Source organism: Lissotriton vulgaris, chromosome 11 (genome assembly GCF_964263255.1).
Source record: "Lissotriton vulgaris chromosome 11, aLisVul1.2, whole genome shotgun sequence".
In the NCBI taxonomy this organism is placed as follows: Eukaryota; Metazoa; Chordata; class Amphibia; order Caudata; family Salamandridae; genus Lissotriton; species Lissotriton vulgaris.
In genome coordinates, this window is record NC_141699.1 from 128,578,338 (window position 1) to 128,604,668 (window position 26,331).

Sequence of the window (26,331 nt, forward strand, 5' to 3'; positions counted from 1 at the left end):
AGAGGACTTTCTTTTTTACATTCTGAGGTTGTGTATACGTATCTATTGATGTTGAAACCTGCATCACGTAGTCCTGAACAAAGCCATAGAACCGAAGATTGCCTCTGATGATGTACCTGATTATTTAATATTTAGGAGCTCTAATTGGGCCTCTACACCCGAAATGGCATCCTAATATCAGCATAATTGCTGATGCTATTGTGAAAAGGAGATAAAAAAAGTATTTGTGCAAGTTTCTGTTGAGCTATAGTCTCATATAACCCTTCCTTTTGACCTTGGAATTTTGGCTAACAAAAATGTAAACCTAAAAAAAGTAACATACCTTGAGTATAAGCGGCAGACCCTGATGCAGAGGACTGGCCCGGGACCAGGGTTCAATTCCCCGCCTCGGCGGGTCTTGGGCTCAAAATTCCACGGACCTGATAATTCTCGCCTCGGTGCCTATTCCAATCATGGAGTCCCACTCTGCAACTCTGGGCAATAGCTTGCTTAATCTCCACAACGGCCCCCACAACGCTAAGGATGCCTGGCCTCCACCTTGGGGGTGCCCAGGAGTGGACGCCTCACAGGGCAAGCCAGGATGGGTTCCACAGCGGTATTCGTACAAGCGCCTTGAGACCCTTGCGGGTGAGTAGTGCGCTATACAAGTATCAATTTTTTAAATATATTTTGGGTTAACCCTGAACCCCTGCAGTAGGTATATTAGCCTTATCTCTGTTTGCTATACATTTCTATAGAGCAGACGCGCAAGACCATCAAGCGCAGGGCAAACATCATTGAAGAAGCCAACACGGCAGGCCATGTGTGGGCACAGTATTTAAAATGTAAGGAACAATGTGGTAGAGTAGTAACTGAGCAAAAAAGACACAGTAAAACAATGGATCCTTAATTTATAGCTAATAACCTGGCAGGTTTTTACTAAATCCTATGTAATGCATTTCCAGCAACCAGTCATTTGATGCAACACAGTTTCCAACCCAACAACAAAGTTTTGTTTAAAACACTGTTTACCTCGTAAGAGGCTATGCTGTGTTATGCACATTTGTAGAGCGCACGATCACCCTAGAGGCTACCCTGGCGCTGAGCATGTGTGAGTCCAGCCAATCCCAGTGCCTAATGGGACTTCATGAAAAGCCAGGTCTTCAGCTTCTTGCGAAATTCAAGATGTGAGGAAGAGGCCCTTTGTGTTGTGGCAAGTAGTTCCACGCTTTAGGACCATTGTAGGGAAAGGCTTGACCGCTAGAATTGGTTTTCCATATGTGTGAGATGTGCGAGCCTGGGCGACAGAGATGTCTACAAAGTTTGTGAAAGCACAGGCGATAGTTGAGCTATTTGGGCTAGTGTTATCTGGTGCCTTGAAAGTGTGGGTAAAGAGTTTGAATTGTGTTCATTTGTGTATGGGGAGCCATTGGGGCTCCTTTAGGTATGGTGTGATGTGTGTGTGTGTGTGTGGCATGGGAAGTCGAGAGTGATTCAGGTCACTGAGTTCTGAGTGGTCTGTGCATTTCTGGTTATCCCTTAGGGGATGTTCTCGTAGGCTAGTATGCGTGTCACAAGGGCGAGTGTGACAATTTTCCGTGTACTGAATGGGAGCCATTTCAATATCTTTCTCAGCATCTTCAGGGTATGGAAACATAAATTGGCATTGACTCGGATGGTCAGGACGAGTTTGCTGTTGATAACGATCCCGAGGTTTTTGGCATGCCTGGTGGGTGTCGGTCCTAACCCTGTTGGCTGGCACATGGAGTCCCACAGTGAAGTGCTCTTCACAAAGATTATGTTTTCAGTCTCGTCGGTGTTCAGCTTCAGATAGCTGGTCTTCATCCAGTGGACGATTTCAATCATGCATGCATTGAACTCGATCTGGATGCTGGGTGTTTTGTCCATGAGGGGGAGAATGAGTTGTCTGTCATCAGTGTAGGAGAGGACCTTGATGTTGTGAGGGCGCATGATGCTGGCTAGAGGGACCGTGTATGATTTAAAGAGGGTCCGGCTCAGGGAGAATCCTTGTGGAACACTGCAGATGAGGTTGCGGGCATCCGAGGTGTACGGTGTCAGGCTGTCTGACTGGGGCCTGTCCTGTGAGGAGCAGATCCATCGTAGTGTGTGTCTTTGGATTCCAGTGTCGTGTAGGCATTGGGTGAAGATGGGATCGGAAACCTTGTCTAACATTCACATTGTTGCCATCTATTTTATTAATAACTTCTGAACTCTTTTTATGTGCAGCTCAACAAAAAAAATATCAGAGGCACAAAACAAGAGGTTGCAAAAAAATGATCTGGCAGCATATGCCACAGATGATATGATATATTTTGCTTGGCAGGAGCGGTGTGTTCCAGACATTTTGAGCCTGTGCCATGCTATGTAAGGATTTCTGGATGCACCTGACCAAACAAAAAGTGTGTTGAAGTTCATAAACATTAACAAACTTTGTGCTGGTCAAAGGTAATGGTTCAAATGGCAAAGTGGCCCCTTAAAGTGTTTAGAAATAGTGTTCCAATAAGACATCGAAGTTAACAATGCACTAAATACGAAAGCGTAACTGGGGAAAGTCAAGGCTTTGGGTGTAGAATGGTTACCACCAAAAATATTACATGGTATCTTAAGGATAAACCTTGAAATTGACTGCCCAGTCGTAATTTGTAGGACAAGTATGCTGCCTTTTCCCCGATATTTGTTTTTATGTCGCTCAGCAAATTTGAGCTCAACGTTCCTGTCCTTTAAAATGTCTAAAACGCTGATTGTATATAAATCAAAAGCAGAAGTCCCCTACAAGTCCAATCCATGTGGGCAGTACCGGACTTGAGTGATTTTTACTATAAGAATCTCACCCTTCAGCAAGTCCTGAAGGCATGCCATCATACTGTTTTCACTATGGACTCTAATAATTCCACCGCTGGCTTCAACCTGATCTCTTCAAGGGCGCACTTACAGATACTTCAAGGGATCCCAGCTGTATATAGTTAAAATGCTGCCTGAGACATACCTGCAACAAACTTTATTATCAGAATATTACTGTGGCAGTGGTAAAAACAAATGCAGACACTATTTGGGGTCCAATTACCCAAGTATCCTTCCTCGTTGTCTAGATGTTTCAGCCTTCCTAGAAGATACTGAGTCTTTCATCAGGACCAGTATTTCAAGGATCCCTATGGATTACCTAATCTTTTCTGGGTCAAACAAGTTGGGAATTACCCGTACTCCTTCGTCAAACTTCTATTCATAGACTTTCTGCTCATGTCTCGTCAGGCAAAATCATCGATGGGTATTGATATACTAAGCTCTTAACTCTTTTATTTCGATGAGGGAGGGTCAACGTTCTTATAGTCACACTTTCTTCAAAGAAGCGTCAAGCTTAATCACTAAGCGTTATCGCTCCTCAACGGGCGGTACACTGACTAGTTACACTGATGCAAGTAAAAACTCCAGGGTGTTCAACCTTCTAGACATCAAATCCTACCAAAAGGCGACTATTGACTGGAATCTCCGTTGTGTGAGGCCGTAAGCAAACTCCTTTAAGCACTGTTAGAAACTGGAAGAAGTACTGGTCCAGCCCTGGAGCTTACAGACCACTCTTACCTGCTGTCTCCACATATCTGATACAGTCCTGAACGAAGCCAGAAAAACGTTCTCTAACCGGGGAGAACGCGAAAAAATAAAAATCTGACACAATACAACTATTTAGTTAGGTAAATCAGAAAATCGAGATAAGTAAATCAATTCAGCTACTTAACACCATGCGCGCGGCGGCTTTTCCCGCTGTGTGCTGAGTTTTTTAAAAACCTGCGGTTCATGACTGAGCTTGTCATGAGCGTACGACAGGCGTAACTCATGACGAGCTGAGCTCGTCATGAGCGTCGAAGGGGTTAAATGACCATATGTAGGCATGCATCGACGGAAAGGAGTGCTGTCCATTAATGTCAACGATTTGTTAAATTGCAACAATTCTGAAGCTTGCGGGTTATTGAATTTTCTAATCCCAACAACCTGAGCAAGATATGTGCCACACTGCAGAAACAATTGGGCCCAATCTTGCAGTGGCATATGGAAGGAACGAGTGCTGGGAACTGCACTAAATGAAAGTACCACAAATTAAGAAAGACGAGGCATGGCTCTGCTATGGCAAGAGGAGTTTGTGCTCTAATATTACGATTAACCCTGGAGTAAGACATGGAAATTCATAAGGAAGGGGTTTACTGCGATTGTGTGAGTTTACTCAATAGTTTTTTAAAAATTTGTTATGCATTTTGGCCAGGTTTATAAATAAGTGTGAGGAAAAATATCAGAAAAACTTGATTTCAAGGAAGTTAAATTAGTAAACCTCCCCATAAGTTTTGGCAAGAAAATTCCTTTCCAAAAATTTTTTTTGCAAGAATCTTGACCGCAAGGAAAGTGCAAAGTTTGTAAACGTAGAAAAAGCTGGCAGGCACATTTTTTTTTTTTTTACCCACACCTTCTCCTTACATTACCTCACTTGATTTAATCCGGGGAACACATTTTACTAAGCGTTTTTTGAACCCCTGTCAAATTCCATCATGCCAGGCTTTTAGATAAACCAACCTGCTGCCTTTGTAAAGCATATATAATAACACGCAGGCATGTGTTTTTTTTCAGATGTGCAAGTAAATTCTGGATAAGTGCCAAACTGCAAGGGCTATGTTGATTAAAAGTGACCCTTGGCAGTAGTACGCAATTACACAACCCTTCTCCAGATAAGAGTGTAAAGGTTATGTGTTGTCCTTCGGGCAGTATTTAAAGCAGTTATGTGCGGTTGAATTAATATTGATAGGGACCTATTCTAGTGAGATGATGTGTAATTTACTTTAAAATTCGATTTTTAGAACACAGAATGACATTTCAAAAAATGCCTCTTGATCCAGAAACACTCTAAAATGTGTAATCAATTTAATGAGGTCACTTGAAAACCAAAATAGAAAGAGGGCCTTTATTTGCTAGTCCCTTACAAAGGCTCAAATTATGGCAAACATGAAATGCCCACTGATTCATAAATGTTGCACGCAATGAAACATAGTGACATACAAAGATTTTGAAAGAGGTTTTACCTCGTGAGGCATAAGTGAGGTAATGTTATCTTTATTTACTCAAATTTTGTTATCTTCAACTTTTATTTTATTTATGTATTTTTATAAAGCCACTTTTTCCTGATACTGGTTAGTTTCAGTGATAACAATACTAGAATAATCTTGCAAATCAACTGAGGAAGAGTTTGAATAAAGGTAAAAACAGGTGACCTATTTTTCTATACATTGAGTATATTATAAGTACTTAACAGCTTCTGTAATCGAGAAAGGGTCATGCAAGTTAACCATGAACCAGTGATGCCAAGCTATTATCAGCAAGTGTCCTCTTTCTGGTTAATATTTCTCAAAGTGTGTGTTGAGCTTTAAACGAGGTGAACTTTCTCTTCAGTGAATCTGTACATTTGTGAAGAAGGCCTCACTAAAGGTATACATTGCATCTAAAGATTACCCCCCACTGACCAGAAATACTGAACAATAGGTGAGCAAAAACCAACCTTTCTGTAACTGCGTGCCACATAGGATGCTAGAGTGACACTGTTTAAACACTTTTTGCCTAAGTCTAGGCATGTTAAACACTAGCTGCTAGCGGTCCATTATAGTTGTTAGGGAAATTCACTACCAGTATCTAGAATAGGGGTCCTGATGTTGTTCTATTGACAGAGTTCCACTGTGCGGAAGTCCACGAATGACCAAAATACTCCTCCGTGCTACGTGGAGTTCCCGCAAGCAACAGAGTGTATTGGGTCCCGCCGTTTGCGCTGGTTTGCAACAACGGGTCCCGCGCTGGAAAAACAGCTCAAACTGCAACATGCGCGCAGCACAAGAGGGCGCTGCTTTCTGCCACATAAGTAGATGTTCTACTCGTGCAACAGCTTCCTCAAGGCAAACAGAAGCTTTCTCATTGCGAACGGTATTGGCCATCTGAGACTGCTCGCATTGATAAATCTCGCCGGGAGGTGGTCCGGAGTAAGATTTGCCTCGCTCGCCAACTTAACATTGATGAGCAAGAGCGAGGAAAAAACTTGGTAGAGCACAGATTGGGATAAGCTCCGGAACTCTGCGAGCGGAGTGCAATTTCACGCACAGGCATCCTAACAGCATTCGGCCCTCTTACCGCTGACCCTCAAGTGAGGTGGTGTTTCCTGAGTTCATTAGAAGTTCCATTTGTTTTCGATCCAAGGTATGCAGCTACGCCCATTGAATGGACACACCATTCTCTTTTACATTTAAACTAATAGCCCTTGTATAATGCCAGTATAGATGGGAAACATCCTTTACGACGCAACTTTTACCACGCAGTACCTTTACAACGCAGGTTTTTCAACGCAAATCATTCAACGATTTGCGCTGGGGGGCGCTCTAGGATAGGTAATAGTTTAATTTACTATCCAACACCTTCCCTACTATCCACGGGGACTGAAGTTGGAAAAATAAATAAAACTATTTAAATATCCGAGCACCCCCCAACGCAAGTCGTTGTTACGACTTGCGTTTAAAAACCTGCGTTGTAAAGGCATGCGTGGTAAAAGCATGCGTTGTAACAACGTACATCAGTATAGATGCACTGGACCTCCTGATATAGGTCATTGTGCTGGCACCACTGGTGCCACACACACACTGGTACTTTACTAAGGTGCACAAAGCTAGCAGTTTTGCATCATGTTTTTTAAAATGTATTTATTTCGCCATTAAGGCTGTTGGAGCTTGCTGAACACTGTGTATAATATTTACAACTGCGAAACAAAAGCTTAGGGTACAAATTTACAAGCATAACCTGTATCTCTTCCTTGCTGATGGAACATGTACATGTCTTTCACAAATTTACCATGTCAATCCAGTCAATTGGAATAGTAAACCTAGATTTCCTTTCTCTTCTTCCCTTCAAATGTTGGCAATTCTCTAAAAACTAAAACTGAACAGTTGTAATAAAATATAGCTGAATCCAGAGTAGCAGCCGGGGTGTAAGTGTATCTGGACTGGTAAGGGGGTGGGGGGGCCTTTTCAATTCTCAAATGTTTCTTAGTTTTCCGTTATTTGTAGTTTCAGACTCCTTGGCAAACATAGTAACAGTCAGGTGTTTCACCCCTTGTGGTGCATTCTAACGGGGACATGTTTGGAAGGGTATAGGATGGTCTGTATTTCCTTGGTACCATATCCAGAATTCCTATTTAGACTGCTGTCGTTCAAGTGCAAATGCAGCATGAATCAAGGCATCAAAGTTCGCTTTTCAAATTGGCTGCATCAAGTTGGGAGACTCCTATTGAAGGGAACTTGTACCATATGAGTGCTCAGCTCAGTGTTCAAGACAAAATCCTCTTTTCAGTTCATGTCTGCAAGGAGCTACCTCTGCGAACAGAGTCTGAGGTGCCTAACGAGCTTAAATGCCAGGATCATAAGGAACATCTGGCTTCCTTATTTAAGTAAGGTCTGTCCAGACACTCGCCAGCAGGTCCCCTTCAAGAAGATAAATTAGGATGAGCTTGTGATAAATTTGGAAGGCCTTTCATTAAAACCAGTTTTGTCCGTTTTTTCTGAGCTCGCTATGAGTTGGCTTTGCAAGCATCTGCAAAAACCATCAGCAACTAGGCGAATGGTCCCGTTTGCAGTTGTAATTTTTTCATTTTTTTTTTTTTTTGCTGCCTACAGGGAAAAGAACGATGAGACATCCGGGGAGGATAACGATGAGAAGGAAGCGGTGACCTCTAAGGGCAGGAAAACGGCCAACAGCCAGGGCCGGCGTAAAGGTCGCATCACTCGGTCCATGGCCAATGAGGCCAACGAAGAAGCCGCTGCCCCCCAGCCAAATGCAGATCAAGGTATGTATCTCTGTGGCACTTCCCTCATCTTGGTGCTTGTGTATTCGGGTTGACATGAAAGTAGAAAAGTTGCAAGTGAGATACAGTTATTCTATTTATGTTTCTATATGTAGAAATAAGTATCCCTTCCCTTCTGCACATGATTGCCATTCGCGAAGTCCTATATAGGACTAACAATTCTGTAAAATTGTATACATGACACTTGACTTCTACATCTTATTTCAGTTTTAGAAAATTCCTTGAAGTTTGTAGCTTATTGGTAATTTGATTACCATTGTTTTGTTTTTAATTGTTTTTTCCTAAGCGATTCTAATAATTTTGCGGGTGAATCCCTCCTACAGCATCTATCTCCATCAAGAAAGTTGGTTTAAATTCTGAAATAGACTGACACCTCCAAAAAGCAACAGGCAGCGCCTTCCACTTAATAAACATGGCAATTGTTCCGTTGTGCTGAGCAGTGGGTGTCGATAACCTCTACCACAATATCAAACCAAAAGGAAAAAAAAGTATTGCAGCTTGAGATGCTCGCCGCACAATGTTGGTTCGGCAAAGAAGATCCCATGTCAAAAGTCTCCCTAAAACATTTCTTTATTCGAAATTAAAGTACCATTGAGACTATATTCAGGCTACTCTGTGACACATAAACTCCCTTTGCAGTAAGAGGGTTGTGTGGTGCTGATCTGACTTATTTGAAATTATCTCCCAGCAGTAGGATTTTTCCTTTATCCAGCAAATTTTGCTAAAATTAGTGTCATTTAGTTAAGTCATAGTGACATCTACAATTTGCTTCATTCGAAAATGCCATCAGCATTTTGTCTGAAAAACAACATAAATATAATTTGTTAAAAGAACTTTTTTGTTAGCCACAATTGTTATCTGCACATATTTGTCTTTTATTGTTATGCAGTTGTCTAGGGCGTCTTCAGAACTCGGAATTGAAATACAGGTTTATGAAACGAAATAGTAGAGCAGCAACGCTTTTCATTTACCTCTGTGAGGTTGTAAGTGCAGCTTTAGGAAAAGAGTTTAAACTCCTAAATATTTCATCCACCCTGACAAGAATATGGCACAAGGAGATGATGCATTTTTATTGAGATCTGGCCTAAGTAATAGAATTTATAATGAATGCTTATGAAACTCCTTTATTAAGGTAACCTGAATCAACCTCTCAGTAAAGCTTTGGCGTCATTTGGGAATTTTTTAATTTATAATTACGTGGGACTTTCTAAAAGACACAGGACGGAAAACCCCTTATAAAATTGGGTCCTACGTGATAACTCCTCGTCTTTAGGACAATGCTGCTTATAAATCTGTGAAGAAACAAATCAAACTATGTCTTGGATAATTTATCTGCACAGGAAATGTATTGATGATGAACATTTTAGCATGTCTACCAAAAGGAAGAAATATAAATCTACATAGTAAATTTGCCAGATAATGCAAGTACCTTCCTGCCCCAACTTTCTCAGTTGTGCATTTCTGGCTGTCACGTTATTCCTATTGTTGAGATATCCCACTTGAGACTCCCTTGGAAGCCATGAGTAGCCCATAATTTTATGAAATCGTATTTCAGTATCAGAGGCCATGTTACGCATTGATTGATCAAGTGACTGGTGGTGATCGCCGTATCGACCTGATGCTATCCTGTGACATCTAAGGAGTTCATTCTAGCGGATTGTGTTCTGTGAAGAAGAGTATTTATCTAACTTTGTATTTGCTCAACTCTGTGTGCCAGTACCATCACCTGGTTGCATTGGGTTTGCATTTCATTGACAATGGAAGAACAAAATGCTGCTGGGCCTTCCTGGGACAAGTGTCCATAACTTAAAGACTGGTGGTAAAAGGGATGTTGATGAAGTCAGTGTTTCAGGTGGTCCCACCACCGACAGATTTAAGTATTTGTAATAGAGAAGTATGCTATTGCACTGGACGAGCTGAAGATTTCTGACTGGTAGAGTAGATAGTTGAACTGAAATATACATATTTGCTTGCTGGTTGATGGGAAAATCCTTTTGTTAAGTATTTGGGAGTGAAAAGACAGCTAAACTGTTTTTTTTTTTATATACAATATGCTTTTAAAATTGATTGATCAAACTAGGTCGACGGTCATATAGAAATAAATAGTGTTCATTTTTTTTCTCCAAAATCGAAGATTCAATATTTGTGATTTCTTTTGACATGATGTGTATCTGGGAAAACCTATCTAAGTTGATGAATCCCTTGGCGTTTTCTGCCTCTGTTACTTCTCTTATTCACGAAGATCCTCTTAATATTTTAACCAACGTCCCTGTCTCAGGACTTACACTGCCGTCTTTGTGGTAAATCTTCAGCCATAAAGGCAATAGGGCATGCACGGTGGGCTACTGATATTTTTTATTTCTACGTTGTGCTTCTGTATATGTTGTCTAAACTGATTGACACTTCTTAGTTGTCTGGTTGTAGAAGTATCTCAGAGCTAACCAGCTTTAGACCTCAACCTATTAGCCGGCAAATTGACCTGTTTTATTAGTATTTGTTAATAATATTATTGTCCTCATTATATGTTTTAATGGTGGTGATATTGTTGTTACAATGTTAATATTTTAATTATTGTTGCTGTTATTTCTAATGCCGCACAGTAGTTGCAGTATGTTTTAGTGTATGTTTAGGAGCTGGTATTGATATTCCCCATTGTGACAGAGTATCTTGGAGTGCTTGGTTTCCCTGTGGCGCCGGGGGGAGGGGGTGACGGGTGAGTCTCCGCTGCCTGAAATCATGAAGTCTAGAATCACTCCCAGCCTCCTGTGCGTGATTGAGTTCCTTGGCTCCCATGATGATGTCTAGACAGTTGACTGTGTCTCCAGGGCTGTCCAATAACTTTGAAGTGTACCATTGCGAACTGTTGTGCCTTATTTATTTATTTTTTATTAACTTCGTGCCTTTTTTTTTCTTTTCTCATTTAAAAGGTTCTATTTTCTTCTATCTAACGTCTTACTGAGTATCTATGGGATTTATCACGTTGGTTGTTTACCAGTTTATTTGAATACCGTTTTTCCAATGGCATTTTTTTTTTGTGTGAGCGCAAGACATTGGGTACCCTCTAGTCTTTTCATTAAAAAAATATCTATCACAACTGGGCTCAGGTGAATGGACTGGTGACTTAATTTTGATGCTGAATTGGCTCCGTAAGCAAAGTGTTAAGACTTTGGGCCAAAATACATTCAGGAATATAACAAAAAAAGGTCTTCTTGGCGCAACCGTGTTGTAGACTACCAATCGCTTGGGTGGGGCTGTCTGCACCGGTGGGGTGCTCTGTCGCCTCACTTGGGTGAAATCTACGGGCATCTCTTGGGATGTCCTAGTGTCACATATGGATATGCCTTTTGACAAGTCAATCTTGTCTAGGCAGATTTGGCCTTGAAACTCTTTAAGGATTACCGAACCACATTACGTTCCTTCTTCCTTTCGGCATTTTCCAGGCAGTTTCCCCAGCAACTTAGTTGCCTTCAAGGATACTCCCCATGGCTGGCGTTCAGGCAGCACCAGGCTCCTGCGCCTGCTGCAGTCTCCCCACTCCCTTTAGCGTCAGGGATGGGGTTTGAATAAACAAAGCACAGGTCACTAGACGCAGCTGTCATCCCAGTCCTTCAACTCTGCAGCATCAGCCTCCAAGCCACTTTTGCTTGCCCTGAGTGGCACATGACCACCCGGTAGGAGGTCAGATCCAACACTTTCTCAAGGGTAACAAAGGATCACATATAATGGATTTGTCCATCAGATAATTAAAAGGGCCATGCTCTTCCATTCCTTTCGAACCTGCCTCATCTACCTCCCACATCAGAGCAGCTGTCAGAGTTGTACCTCGCCATTCTGTTGCAGGAGGTGTGCAGGCTGTCTTGTTGATAGAAGCCATAGAGTGGGTCCCTGCCTCAAAAATAGGGATTTGTTGCTATTCCAGCTGTTTCCTTATGCTGAAGAAGGACGGATGCTTTCATCCTATTTTAGATTTCTTCCCTCTGAACACTGTCCTGCGGAAGGCCAGTTTCAAGATGCTCACTCTTGCCCAGGTTCTGTCTGCCCTGGTCCTGGTCACTAGATTGTAGTCCTGGACCTGCAGGACAAGTATTTTCATATACCTGTCCTGCAGTCCCACATATGTTAGCTGCGGTTCAAGGTGGGCCAGGAGCATTTTGAATAGGCCTTGCTCCCCTTAGGCCTTACTAGTGCCTCTTTTGTTTTCACAAATGTGATGGTGGTGACAGCAGCATAATTCGGAAGTTGGGAATAGCAGTTTCTGCTCCTAGCTCAATAAATGTTTGTTCGATACAAATGTTTGATGCTCACTACAGTCAGTCGCATACCACCTCCAGACGATGGTGAACCTCCTGACATCTATAGGGTTTACAATCAACAAGCCAAAGTCGCACTTGACTCCTTTGCAGAGGCTCCCTTTCATTGGAGTCATCTGGTAAATGGTGTCGTTGATGGCTTTACCTCTGTCACAAGAAATCTAAAACATTCAGGCCATGATCCCTATTTTTTCGCCTTGGTCCAGGGTCCCAGTGAGAGTGGCTCTGGCATTCTTGGCCTCCTGCTTCCTGCTCATCCACAATGCCAGGTGGCAAATGCAGGCTGTGAAGCAGAAACTGAAGTCTCGGTGGGCTCAGCACCAAGATAACATGTTGGGTTCCATCCAGGTTTTGAAGAAGACTGCAAGAGAGCTATAGGGGTTACTGCTCGACCGCAGCTGGCAGCGGTGACTGATTCATTGCTGCAGGGTAGAAGAGGTCATCTTTGAGAGATGGATATTAGAGGACTCTGTTTTCCAGCAGAAACCTGATTCCACATCATCCTGTTGGAGTTGTGGGTCATTCACCTGGCGTGGAAGACCTTCCTGCTGTTCATCAAGGGAGGCTGTTACAACACTTACCACTGTGTGGTTCGGCAACAACCAAGGTGGTGTGGGAACCTGGGTTCTTTGCCGAGAGGTTCTTCATTTCTGGATTTGGCTGGGACTCTAGCGCATTTCCTTGGTCATGATTCACCTGGCATCTAAAAATGTCCCAAGCCAGAGATCTGCAAACTAGTACTCTGGTTTTTGGGCTCCAATTCCGAGGGCGCAGACTGACGTCCAAACACATGGGTTGGTTGCACTTATATGCCACTCAGTTCGTCACTTGCAGACAGAACAAAGTCCACGCGGATCAGCACTATGCCACCTACTGGTGCACAGAAGCACTGCTTTGTGAACAGTTCCAGATTTTGTCTTGAGCCTGGGCATGAGGAAGTATCCACCAGAAGGCGTATTGCTGAAGGTAAGTCACTTGTTTGACCACGTTTGTCTGCGTCTAAGACGACAACCTGTAAATACTATTTTCCCTGTGAGGGTCCTGCAGCCTTAAAACACACAAACTGGCTCCATCTCCTGGAGACATCGTAATCACTCAACCGAACTCCACAGTTGCAGAGCGATTTGTGCATTGTTCTTGGAAACATTTTGTTACAGCGTGAATGCACTTTGTGATTGATATATAGATTAGATACCATCTTAAATCTGTATGCCTCTTGGTCCTCATATGCCAGTATTTTTGGAGAGTAAATGTGATTCAAGGTTTTGTGGCTACGTTTTGATGGGTAAGACACCAGAACTTTTGGAGTTCTCTCTGCTGGTCTCTGGTCACCGTCATTTTCCCATGTGCTTTCGATACCGTGACACCCTCTGTGCCGAAAAGCATGCTCGGTATTTTTCTTTGCGGTGTATTTGAGAATTATCTGGAGCCTAAGGTTTTGTTCGGAGGGAAGAGGAGAAATATTGTACTCTGTGACAAAAAACCCCTAGCTTTCTACAAGTTTGATACACAGGAACCATACCCACCATTGGCCGCAGTAGGCATTTCTATGGCAGATGCTGCAGTGAAGTGTTAATAATCACTTTTTTAAGTCACCGTTGGACTCGAAAATTATATGTTTTTACATCACTGAAGCCAGGATGGTCATCATTTTCTACACTGCTGGACACCATCATGCTACATAATTTGCTCCTCACCAGGGCTTTCAAAGTCCTTTTTGGGACTGCTATCCATTTACATTTTTCTTTTTCTCCATCTTTGCTACACTATGAGACCTTCATAAGAGTGGGCTTTCGAAGTTGTATCTAGGCTGGACAAGCCCTCTGAAAGGATTACTTTAAAACTAACCAGTTTCTGAGGTCACAGTAACAGGAAAGATGCTTTTTTGTGCTAGTAATTTCAGGCTGCTGAGCAACCAGTGTGCAGAATATTTGGTACCCAGAGGAGTAATCTCGCTACCCAGTATCTAACCGTGTCAGAGCGAGGCACACTATTTTCTTCTCTTGCTACCTTCTGTGAAGTCTTGAGTCTGACCTAAAAATGGAACGGCAGTGCCAAGAAGTAAGGAGGCGGTGCTCACTTGCATTGAGATTTTAGCAGTATGTTTTTTTTGTCTTTTATTAAAAGAAATAATATTTACTGGGATTGATCTAAATTGTGAAATAATCTTTGGACAGATGGTCTCAGCAGAGATGCTTAAAGCCTGCAAATACGGAAGCTGAATTAGCAAACGCCAGACGGCATCTTTGCTGGCAGAGGGACTCCAGACATCTGTCTTTTTGCAACAATATCCAATTTCGGCGCTAGAAAATCTCCTAAGAAATGACCATTAGGTGATGCGATGAAAATGCTCAGTGCCCACCTTGCGCTCTTTTCTCTGTTTATCAGTACATTTGGAGTATGATGGACTTTGTCATTGTGGATCCTACTTGCGTGGGAACCTCTAGTACCCTGGCCTTCGCCCCTTCTGCAGATACCAACTAGAGCAGACCCGCTCTTTGTTCGATGAGCTCGCTATCTGGGCCCCTCTTCCCTTTCAGCACCAGTAGCTGTGTTCCACCAGATCAAGGAAGTCCATAGTGGGAAAAGGAATCCACAACGCAGAGTACCAGGGTCTTGATTGCAAACAGTTACATTTTTGTTTATTGACTGGTGATTTTTTATGTGTCTGCTAATACTCCATTTCTTTGCAATCATGGTTTAACCCCTTGGCTGGGGGGCTGTTTCCCCCGCTGTGCTGGGGGGAGGGGGGGCGCGCACAGCGCCCCGGTGCTCATGACGAGCTCAGCTCGTCACGGCCACACCCATTTTCATATAACGTTCAGCACAGCGGGGGAATTATCCCTGCGTGCGAGCGTTCTAACGGCCGTGACGAGCTGAGCTCGTCATGAGCATGGGAGGGGTTAACATACACTAACGTACAATTGTGCCATTACTCTTTACTGGTCTTCACCCTGCTTTGCAGAGAAAATATTGTTTTTGCTCTTCCCCCTCTGCAAGCCTGATAACTCGGTTATCTTCTGACTTCCAAACAGTTGTCGCCCACTGCTATGGTAATAAGAAATACAGCAAATGGGCATAGCATCACACCCATCTTCCTCAAGGCCCCCGCCCAATGAGGCTCTTCACTGCGGCGGAAGGACACAAGAAGAGATGGCTGGAGTAGTCTTCCTGGTCCTCATTTCAAGCAGATTCACAAAGCCAGGCGTCGTACACCATCGTAGAGGAACACTTTGGGGAAAAAGGTCAAGAGGAGTTACCACCTCCTTAAATAGTTTGGTGTCTTTGCGTTAGAATAAAACAAGAGCATCTTCCTGCGGGATCTCCCCTAGTGACTCCTCACAGGTGATCTGGTTCCCTAGAATGTGGAATCCAGCTATTAACAGGTGAGATTGTCTGCTCCAAAATCGTTCCCGGCGTTGGTCTAGAGGTGGAGTAGAGCGGTCTTGTTGTAAAAAGTTCATGGACTGTCGAAGAAAAGGATGCATTAGACCGGGGAACGGCCATCCTCACGGAGACCAAAAGAGGAAAATTTCGAGTGTCCATGGACATGACTCTGCAAGCGAAGCCCTCCCTGCAGAGATGTGTGCATCGTACACGTCACTGCTGCCAATCCAGGGTGTCCACTCTATCCAGCATTCTCCGATGATGGTACACTGTGAGCCATGGAGCTGCATAATCCGAGCACGTGTTCTTTGTCCTGTGAGCCACAGCGCTGTACATTTTTGATACAACACACTATACACAAAAAACTTTATTTTTTATCATAGCGAGTGAGCAAGTTCAGGTTCTCCGCACAAGAATCAACCCTGGAAGTGAGACAGGCCCCAGACCATTAGCAGCCTCCATCCACAGAGCCAGAGGAGAATGCCCCAGGCAGGCAGATTTATTCTCATTTCCGTGAATATGCAGTATACCGGTATGTTCATATGTAGCTTCTCATATTCACATACATCCTATTCGATGGCTTTCCAGTATTGACCTCGAGGGCCGAATCCTTGCCAGATTTTCAAGCTATTCTTTTAATATAAATGTGCATGGAAGTGATCGGAATAAAAGTAATTTAGCCAGTGAGTGGTGATATGAAAATGTGGCATAGTGGGGACTGTCTAAGACCTACGTTATACACCATTCAGTGCTGAAAAGTTACTAGCTAAGGCTTTTACTATTCACTAAAGGAAGGCCCTTAAAATTTTCTGATGTGCCTTGTGGTAAAGCTGTCCAACCAGGTGTCAATTATGGTCTAATGCACCACTGTCCTTCCAGGTTTAATACAATGTAAACTCCCAGTTAAGTGTCAGAGTACATCACTTATCAAACCATATCTGGTTGCAGCTTTGCAGCCAAGAGCCTGCGGGAGAAATCTACCTTCATCCCCTTTGACATTTCTCATGTTTTATGTAGTCAGTGGCTAAGTTGTTTATCTCTTAAGGGTTGCTTATAGCATGGACCTCTTCCTGATCTGTCATCATCCCCCAAATTCACTAAATCCGAGTAATGTGGTTTCACGTGGAGGAGCCACAGGCCATGGTTGCCAAGCCATACTTTGCCACCAGCCCAGCTTCGTCTAGTCTAGAGGCTCCTTGAGCGACCAGAGTTCCATAAGCTGAAAGTACCGTGCATTCACTATGTGAATGCCAGTTTGCACGTTCTCTTTGCGTTTTTTGAGATTTTTTTTATTTTTTATTAATTCTTTGATTTTTTTTGATCACACACATATAAAGAAATACACACGTGTATATGTATTTATTAATACACACACATTATATATATATATATATATATATATATATATATATATATATATATATATATATATATATATATATATGTAGAAACTCCATTATAACAGTAGCCCCGTGTTTGGGCCAGAATACAGCACGCCCCATATTTTGATACAGCCTTATGAAGTACACCAAAAAACAATTGCAATGTATTCAGGCGATGAATGCATCTCGGTATTAAGAATTGGCCTCCCAATCATTGTGGTACAACCGTACCCCTACTGATAGTCCTATGTTATCAGTAATCTTTCCCACACAGCCTTAAATAGCGGTATATGATCATTGACTTTATCCGTTTTTCAAACTCTGCGAGGTCGTATATATATCTTTGCCAAGGTTACACCTATGATGTGCTCACATAGGCAACCATCATCGGCGACGAAGTATCCTTACCGCCAAGATTTCAATCCCCAAATTCTCCATTGATGTGTCCTCTTATAATCCAGTGTTTTTCCCTCACGATCACAGAAATATAGGTTTGTTTCATTTGAGTTGACTACTTATTTACAATTTCAGCATAAGAATTGATCTGTGAATTAGTTTGCCTAAAATCTCGCAGTCCTTTGCTGAAGTGGGGATTAAGACTCTAAGTCAGGAATTTAGGCACTCTACTACTTGTGCTCCCCATGAAACTGAGGGAAACCTCTGTGGAAGATGGTAGAAATCAAAGAAAACTTGTACTGACTTTAAAGTGGGCTTTGCTCTTGGAATGTGTAACTGGGATGTCCCCTCCTATCAGTGATACAATCAACACCTGTACCTCCAGGTTCATGGGTTGTATGTGCCCTGTTGTAATTTGTGTGCCTACTGCTACGCGCCCTTCGAGTAAGAAGATGAATAATAATTTCTCCAGGAAGCGGGGAGTCATCGCTCATTTACAGGAAGGATCTTGAGAAAATTGGCGCGGATTCAAGAAACAGAAGATGGAGCTTAGAGAGCAAGTTGACATGCCGCTCGACTGGCAGACATGCAGATGCTGCACTAGCGGTCTCCGGACTGCAATCCATTAGCAGTAATTGTAGAGGGAGCACTTAGGGGGGAAGCGTTAATGCCTAGGCACCATTGGTGCAAAGAGCTTCGTTAATGGGCTGAGGAAATGTAGTGGATGCGCCTCGCTTCTTGTCCTGCTCCAAAGTATGCTTCGGAAATATTGCCACGCGGATGCAGGTATACGCTGACTGGCTCACAAGAATACCACCGTGAAATAGACCTAATTGTTCATGCCGTAGAAGTGGTTATGTGCGGAGTACAGATGAGACAGACATCTGTCTCTTCCGTCATACTCTACCACCCTTGAATGTACAACTCGACTATAGCCAGGAAAGATCCCTCTAGTTTGTGGCCCATTGATGTTTTCTTCCAATGGATCATGTCTCATGGTGACCCAAATGACTTCCTTGTTAACACTAGGAACCGTCTTTTTCACAAACTTGCTTATTTTGTCTTTTGTGGGCCACAAGAAGGGCTTCTTAAAACGAAGAGCAACTCAAAAACTTACATCGATTCCCTTTCTTGCCTATTCCCCTCCCCACCCCCTCACCTTCAAACATCTTCTCAAACCCTTACCATCAATCTGAAGAATTTAATTTGCAACATTTATTTTTGCATGAGCATTGAGTCAATCCTGTGACAGGAAAGCTTACGGTAACACACCCTGACATAACTCTTTAGTAGATAGGTGAGTTTTAGATTTCAGATAGTTTTTACTGTCACACGAAATCCCTACTATATCCACAACTCTCCTTCCTGGTGGCTTACCACCTATGTTGTTCTCAGATTGGCCGTGCCTGGAAGTCCAGGAGAAGCTTCTCTTAAGGTAGAGTTTTAACAATAAGGATAACGCTTGCTGTTACCCTTCTATACATTGTTTATCTTGCGGCATCGGTTTACTGAGTCCCGTTCTGGGTGCCACATCTCTGGAAGAATTGACAAAAGACTGTCTGGAAGAGAACTGCCAAGATTACAGTCAACGTTTGTCATCAACAACTTGCAGCCACCGATGGACCGACTAAAATCTAGCATGACGCAGACTTTGAAGGACCAGTGATGGGAATATTTTAATATTCCGAGTGGAGTAGCAGTGTAGGACTGGAAGAGGCCATATTCCAGCTAAGATGTGGCCTTCCATGTGGTCGTGAGCCAAAACTTGTTCGATGACTCCAATCCACTACAAGCTAATGAATCATTCTGAGTGAATGGACAACCCTGCCTTCCAGCAGGAGAGCCTTCAGGTTACGTCAGCAGCAGGCTAGCTAGAGTCCAGGGCAGACAAGAGTGGAGAATGGTTCCTTGGGAGTAGAGACCCATCAGGCAAACAGGTACTTTGTGCTGTGTTGCATGAGGCAGGGATCTTGCAGACCTTTAAATGTAGTAGTTGTAGCTTCCCTTCTTTAGCCAAGTATTCACCACATCCCTGCGAGCTTTCAGCAAGGCTTGTAGCCGGAGAGAGTAGAGGTGGCTGTGTCCTGGAGCAGCTGCCCTCCACCTAGGGCTGCTACTCGTAACATGGACCACATGAGAAAGATGTGTCGCCTGATTAGGTGAGAGGAGCACATCGCTTGCTGGTGTAGCCATATGGTGTGTGGTCTAGAATATGTTGATTGGTGTGAGCCAGTGATGTGTTAATGTCCAGTTAGCTCTGCAGCTACGACAGGAAGATACTGGCCAAGAACAAAATAGAGTACCTTTTTAATATTAATATTGATAATTATTTGGGGAATATTGAAAATGTACCATTATGAAACTATTGTGTGTTTAAGGAACCTTTAAATATGAATAGAGGAACACTTTCACTTCTTAGGCAAAAACAGGGTCGTCCCTTTGTAGCTATAGGGCCAGATGTATCAAACAGTTTTACCCATTCTATGTCTATGGGAAAATGTGTTCGCACATCTGGCCCATAGTTCTTAGAAATTTAAAGCGGTTCCAACTTGTACATTGAATCTCGAGGGCTGTTGGCTGGCCTTCGTGATTCTTAAATAGTGTCACTTGGCACAACATGTAGCCTAACAGCTCAGCTGCAGGCTCTTTAACTCGGAGATGTGGGTTTGAATCCTGGCTTCCTCCTCAACCCCCTTGATGAAATTGTGTGATCCTGTGCCTTAATGTAATTACCTGCCAAAAACTGGGAAGACTCAAAGGGAGGTCTGTATGAGAAAATATACTTATTATCCAGGCAACGCGAACCTCGAAACTGCCTAAGCTTTGATGGTGTAGTTCTGCATCACACTGCCCCAAACCCCCCCCCCCCCCCCGCCGACTCCCGAAATTTCAAATCTGTGAGCTGGGAATAACAGTAGTTTTTTGAAGTTGTTGCAGCCTGCAGCCCCAATTGAAGTACACCACACAGTGATGTAGCAAGTGATTCTTGAAATTAATTACCCCAATCCAAATGTATTCCCTTGCACTTCATAGTAACTTTGTTTTTTGGGGGAGGGTGGGGGAAAATGAGCTTCTCCCAATGCTACCATCTGCAGGAGGCAGCTTGAAATAACACAAGTGGGAACATGCAGATTGTAACAGAAATCAAAGGAGTTGGGTCTGCCCCCGTGACTTTCTGATAGATGTAGCCTCTGTGATGGTGGATCTTAACATCCAATCTCACCAGATGTTGAAGCAAGCAGTGTGGGGGATTGTGTAGGCCCTCGTCAACAGGGTGGTAAAGGACATTAGCCAAGGATGGGTGGATAACAACGGGATGAAGGTGGAACTCTGATACGACCAGTGCACAAGGAAAATTATCAAGCCTTTTTGCAAAATACATAAATTGCCCGTGAGAGCTCCCAACCCTCTGCTGTCTCTGGTAGAGAGGATGGCTGCCTGGAAAGGCACAATAACTTTACGGGGATGTCATTTCGTGACCCAGAAGTAGCCCATCAGATCACTTCCAACTAAAGTGAGATCTCCTGTATAGATCACCTAACAAATCATAGCCTTGAATTTTCAATTTCACCGTCCAGTCCTGGGGCGTAGCCCTTTGCATCTGCAGTACCTTTTAAGGATTTGCTGAAGACCTTTATCACCAGACTTTGTTGCAGCAGATAGAGCTACAGAGATGGAGAAAGGAACCATCTGTTAGAATGTCAAGGATCTCGAAAAGGTTCAATGGAGAAGTGTGGCTCAATGGTTAGAGCGGCAGACCCTGAAGCAGAGGTCCGGCCCGGGACCAGGGTTCAATTCCCGCCTCGGCGGGTCTTGGGCTCAATTTCCTCGGACCTGATAATTCTCGCCTCGGTGCCTGTTCTAATCATGGGTCCCACTCTGCAACTCTGGGCAATAGCTTGCTTAATCTCCACAACGGCCCCAACAGCGCTGGGATGCCTGGCTTCACCGGAAAAGCCAGGAAGGGTTCCACACCGGTATGCGTTACAGCGCCAGGACACCCCAGTTGGGGTATTAGTGTGCTTTACAAGTACAAATGACAAATTATGACGACAGGGCCAACTGGTGGGACTGGTGCAGCCGGAAGGCCACTTTTCTCTTTGTCTCCTTTTGTTGCAGCTCAAGCTGTCCTTACTCACGACTGATGGGTTTGTGGATGTCGTATAGAACAAACTGACCACTGGAAGGAGGAGATGCAGGGAGGGTCCTCGCTGTTGTAGGGGAAAGCAACAGCTCTAAGTTCACAAAGGATTTATTACCAGCACAGTGGGCCCTGGCCCCTAACTCCAACTCTTGAACAGAACCCTAGTGACAAGCAAAATGTAGGAAGGCTGAATAGACCCTGTGATCAGTGGAACTTTGTGAAATCTGAACACCCTGGCTTGGGACCTGTTCCCCAGGGGCAGTAGAAAGCCAGGAGGTATTGTCAGTAGAATCTTGCAGATCAGTCCTTGGCCTGCCAAGCCTGCTGTGTGCCTGCTGGAATCTCGTCATCTTGAGCATGAAATCCAAGGAGGGGTAGAAAATTGTGCACAGCTAATTTGCCCTCCTATCTTCCACTCGTGCGGTCTAGCAAGTCTTCAAAAAATGTAACATGGTTCCTCCAAGCATGAGGTTTCAACTTGGAATCTCCTCTGAGAAAAATGGTAATGAGATGCATTGTTGAGAAAATACATAATGTTGACTTTAGCACCTCCATGCAGCAGTACTTCAGTATCTTGAAGTAAGTGGAATCAAAAGAGTAGTGTCCTGTGCTTCTTGCTTCGTTGGTTTAATGAGGCCTTAATGGATTCTGTCCTTAAAAGAGACATTTCAGTTGGATCGAGTTCTAAGAAATTCCACACTTCCATGTACGAAGCCAAACTTCCTCCTGATGGACACAGCAGACACTCGCGCCTGTGCTCTTTGGCTACTGAAGGAAATGTCAGAATCCAAATTGAATTCCTTTCTTCATAACCTTTGATATTGGCCCACAGACTGCACCATCAGTATGATCATGCTATAAGGCCTGAAATTATTGCAGAGTGTACTATACAGTGTAGGCTTCATAGAGCCCAAATCTCGGAGTACAGAGCGGAATGTGACACTTTTTCAACGCAGACTTTGAAGTATATTTTTGGACCCCTTGATTACTCCTGTATGAAGTGTTTATGTACTCACTGTCTCCAGCAGGAGTATGAGATGGTCAACCACTGTGTTTTCCTGAGCTAAAATTGGACACTGCTCTGGTTGCACGTGGTCTATCCACCCTCCTAGACCATTGCATTTACTGCTGTTAAGATCTCGCTATTGTGTTTAACTGCCTCTAGTTCGGCTTTGTAGTTGTCGTTTTTAGGTTGAGCTAGAGTGCGCATGCGAAGCATGCGTCTAGCTCGACAACTATTATTGTCAGTCTCCTGGGAATCTGAGACAGTGTTCGGCCACGCGCTTCTGATGTCTCAGATTTGTCCGCGTGAGCACGCTTTTGCTGCTGGCTGCTTGCTGTGTGGGCGCGGTTTCGCTTTCAGTTATATCTTTCGCAAGACGTGTAGTGCTGGGTGCTGGCGTTCTGCTGTTTGGAGCGCGCTCATGTAAACCTGTGAAATAGTTAGTTTGTTTAAACATATTAAAATGAAATGCTTACAACACGTGCAGTACTCACCGGGCTCGCACCACCTGGAACACAGCAGGCTTCTCATAGGAGCCCCGCAGAGCACTTGAGCTCTTCGGCCAGGCCAGCACGAAGCAGGGTTCTCCCCTTAGGCATGGGAGCCCCACAGTCTCCCCGCTGGTCTTCACCCGGGCACCCTCCTGGGACCCGTGACTTCAGCTGCAGCACTTTGCGTTTGCAGGTCTCGCTCATCAAAACGAAACTTAGCAGTGGCATTAGCTCGCATGCGCAGGCAGCCCCCGCCCTCCCACTCCACACAGCCCGGATACAGAAGGCAGCCAGGTCTGCACTGTCTCCTTCAGGCACACGGGAGTGATTTGCAGGTTGCTTGGAAGTAACTGGGTAAGGCGCTTGTTTTTCTTTGACTTTCCCATTTGACAGATGAAAGTATGCTGCAACAGAGGTAAAATCACTTTAATCTCCAGAGCATTGAAGTTGATACTGGGCAGCGATCATGAGCATCTTGTACAGCCCCTTTCCTGCCCATTCACCACCCTCCTACCCACTCACCGCCGTCCTGTCAAGTCACCCCTCTCCCCCATTCACCCCTCTCATCCCCATTCACCCCTCTCCTGCCCATTCACCGCTCTCCTGCCCAACACCCCTCTCCTGCCCAACACCCCTCTCCTGCCCAACACCCCTCTCAAACCAGTAAATCCTCTCCTGCTCATTCACCGCTCTCCTGCTCATTCACCCCTCTCCTGCCCATTCACCCCTCTCCTGCCCATTCACCCCTCTCCTGCCCATTCACCCCTCTCCTGCCCATTCACCCCTCTCCTGCCCAGTCACCCCTCTCCTGCCCAGTCACCCCTCTCCTGCCCAGTCACCCCTCTCCTGCCCAGTCACCCCTCTCCTGCCCAGTCACCCCTCTCCTGCCCAGTCACCCCTCTCCTGCCCAGTCACCCCTCTCCAGCCCAGTCACCCCTCTCCAGCCCAGTCACCCCTCTCCAGCCCAGTCACCCCTCTCCAGCCCAGTCACCCCTCTCCAGCCCAGTCACCCCTCTCCAGCACTCACTCTATCCATCTATTGCATCACCACAGCATCACTCAGCCCCACCACCGCATCACTCAGGGGCACCACAACATCACTATGCGCTACCACAGCCTCACTGAACGCCACAGCATTACTCGTAGTCAACACATCACTCAGTGCCAGCACAGCATCAATCTGTGCAACCATTCAACAACAACTGGTTCAAATATATTCTCTCAATGTTTCAAGGTTTATTACAAATGTCACAAAAAGATGTTATTTTACTTCTGTTCTTGGATTTTCGTCACAATAAAATACAATGAACTTAATCTTCACAAAAGTTATTTACAAAAGCTATTGCCATTATAAATTAAAATAACTTTTATTTAAGAATTAATAATTAAAAAAATTAAAAGGCATTGTTATTTGTAATATCAGTACATCTAAGTCACGTAAATACAACACATATTGCATTACAAATGCTATAGGTGTCACATTTGCTAAAGTTAAAACTATTGGCATTATAAATGTCAAAGCTATTAATTTAGCTATTTTCAAAACCAACACATGAATAAAAAAAATTGTCATTTACAATACCAATAGCTCAAACGTTCCTAATGCGAGACCTATTGCATTGCAAATGCTTGTTTGTTTTGTATATTGAAAAGTGGGTGCTTGTATGTGTAGGACTGAAGGGATCAATTAACTGTGCATTGATTATATAGCCAAGGCTCATTCCTTGAAAAGTTCCCTGAATGAAGTCAGTTTTTGGGGTCATGTTTGGGTAATTCAATGCCAAATGGGTGGGCACATTAAGGAGCAATCTTGTATTGTTGAAATATTGGAGGTGGGGGAATAACTATGTTTCTAAAGCTTTCTGGAATAATATTTGACCTGGCATTTTCCAGATGCGAACAGGTAAAGAGTACCGCAGTTGATTTTTTTAAGTGAGACCAAAGTGTCTTCCATGCTTGAGTAGTAGTATTGAGTGCTTTCACTCTAGAGTTTGGTCTTGGAGGAAAGGTTTGGAATCTTAAAGCACCATAGCTTCGCTGTAAGAAGCTGGTCCCAAAGGAATGGTCCTAGGGTTGTCTATGTGAAACCTACACCCTGGGTTCTTCTTAAGGTGAACAGAGGATGGTACGGGCAATTTTAAATGCTGCAACCGTACAACAAGATGTAATCTCAATAAAGAATCACCACTCATAAGCCACCTGTGCTGATTGGTGTACATCCTGCCACCATCTTGAGTCTGTGGTGGCGGCAATTTGAATTCATGTACTCTAGGAGAACAAAATGATCCTATTGCTCACAAACCTACCGTACGAAGAATGCTTAGACTAAGGCCCTTACCACATTTGAGAGACCTTGTAAACGGAAACTGCACTGGAGGTGGCCCACCATTCCACCCTCTTCCACTCCATAGGGTAGGGAGGTGGAGTGGAGAATAAATAATCGGGACAGAAGGGTATACAAGCTCATTTCGTTTATATACTTAGAGAAGGCGCCTGTATCCAGGGCGTGTCACTCTCGCGTGTTGATGACTGTGACGAGGAAGTGGCAGCATTGCATTTGCACTGCGCTTTTCTATTGACAACATGCTTTGTTTCACTCGTGTTAGTCCTTTAGGCGAGGTGGGTGGTTGCTGATGATGGTGTTGAAATAAGTAGTAGTATAGAGGAAGTTGGGAGGCAGTGGGTTTGTGGAAGCAAGTCACTGTGGGAAGGGCAGCGCAGGAAAATTAAAGCCCACCACCTCTTTTTGGCCCGAACATTTCAACAAAGTCATGCAGCTGTCCTCTGGGCTAGTCTCGTGAGCTGAACTCCACACCCCCCGTGATTCTGATGTTGTCCTGTGGAAAGGCAAAAACTGGGGAAAAGGTCATTGAGATAGTGGGAGTGACATGAGCCGCATATGGCTTGCACATCTTACCAGTCTTTATGCACAAAATTAGAAGAAACTGAAAGACCTACAAAAAGCCAATCTAGCACAGTAAAGAGTGACAATCCTTGATGTCAGCTTGGAAAATTTACCATGTAAGGTAGAAAACAGTGAACAAAAGTTGGGGATAGTGTTTGGGATAGGTTTGTAGGCCTACTTAGTAACACAGTAGCCCACTACAAGAGAGTTCATGTGACTGGTAGCCTTAAAGGGACCACTTAATGTATGATGTCACAGAAGGTTTAACAATCCAACCCGATATCATCGGGCAAAAGGACAGTCCCGGAACCCATATTGTTGGTGATTGGATAAGATTGGGTTAGTAGAGGGCAAGATTTTTACTTTCCACTAGATGGCCCCTAAAAAGTCTCCTCTCTTGCATTTCTATTTTTTTTAGCTTGCTTTGACTCTAGTAA

At 43.9% G+C, this 26,331-nt stretch overlaps 1 protein-coding gene across 15 annotated transcripts in view; it reads left to right on the forward strand.

The window, feature by feature from the left end:
* Window positions 1–26,331, forward strand: part of NCOR2 (nuclear receptor corepressor 2) — a 1,233,371-nt gene that overhangs the window by 897,313 nt on the left and 309,727 nt on the right. For all 15 annotated transcript variants that reach the window (XM_086942885.1, XM_086942883.1, XM_086942892.1 and 12 more), the window contains one exon: window positions 7,689–7,858. In XM_086942885.1, coding sequence (XP_086799011.1) covers window positions 7,689–7,858 — 170 coding nt within the window. The remainder of the gene's footprint in view (window positions 1–7,688; window positions 7,859–26,331) is intronic.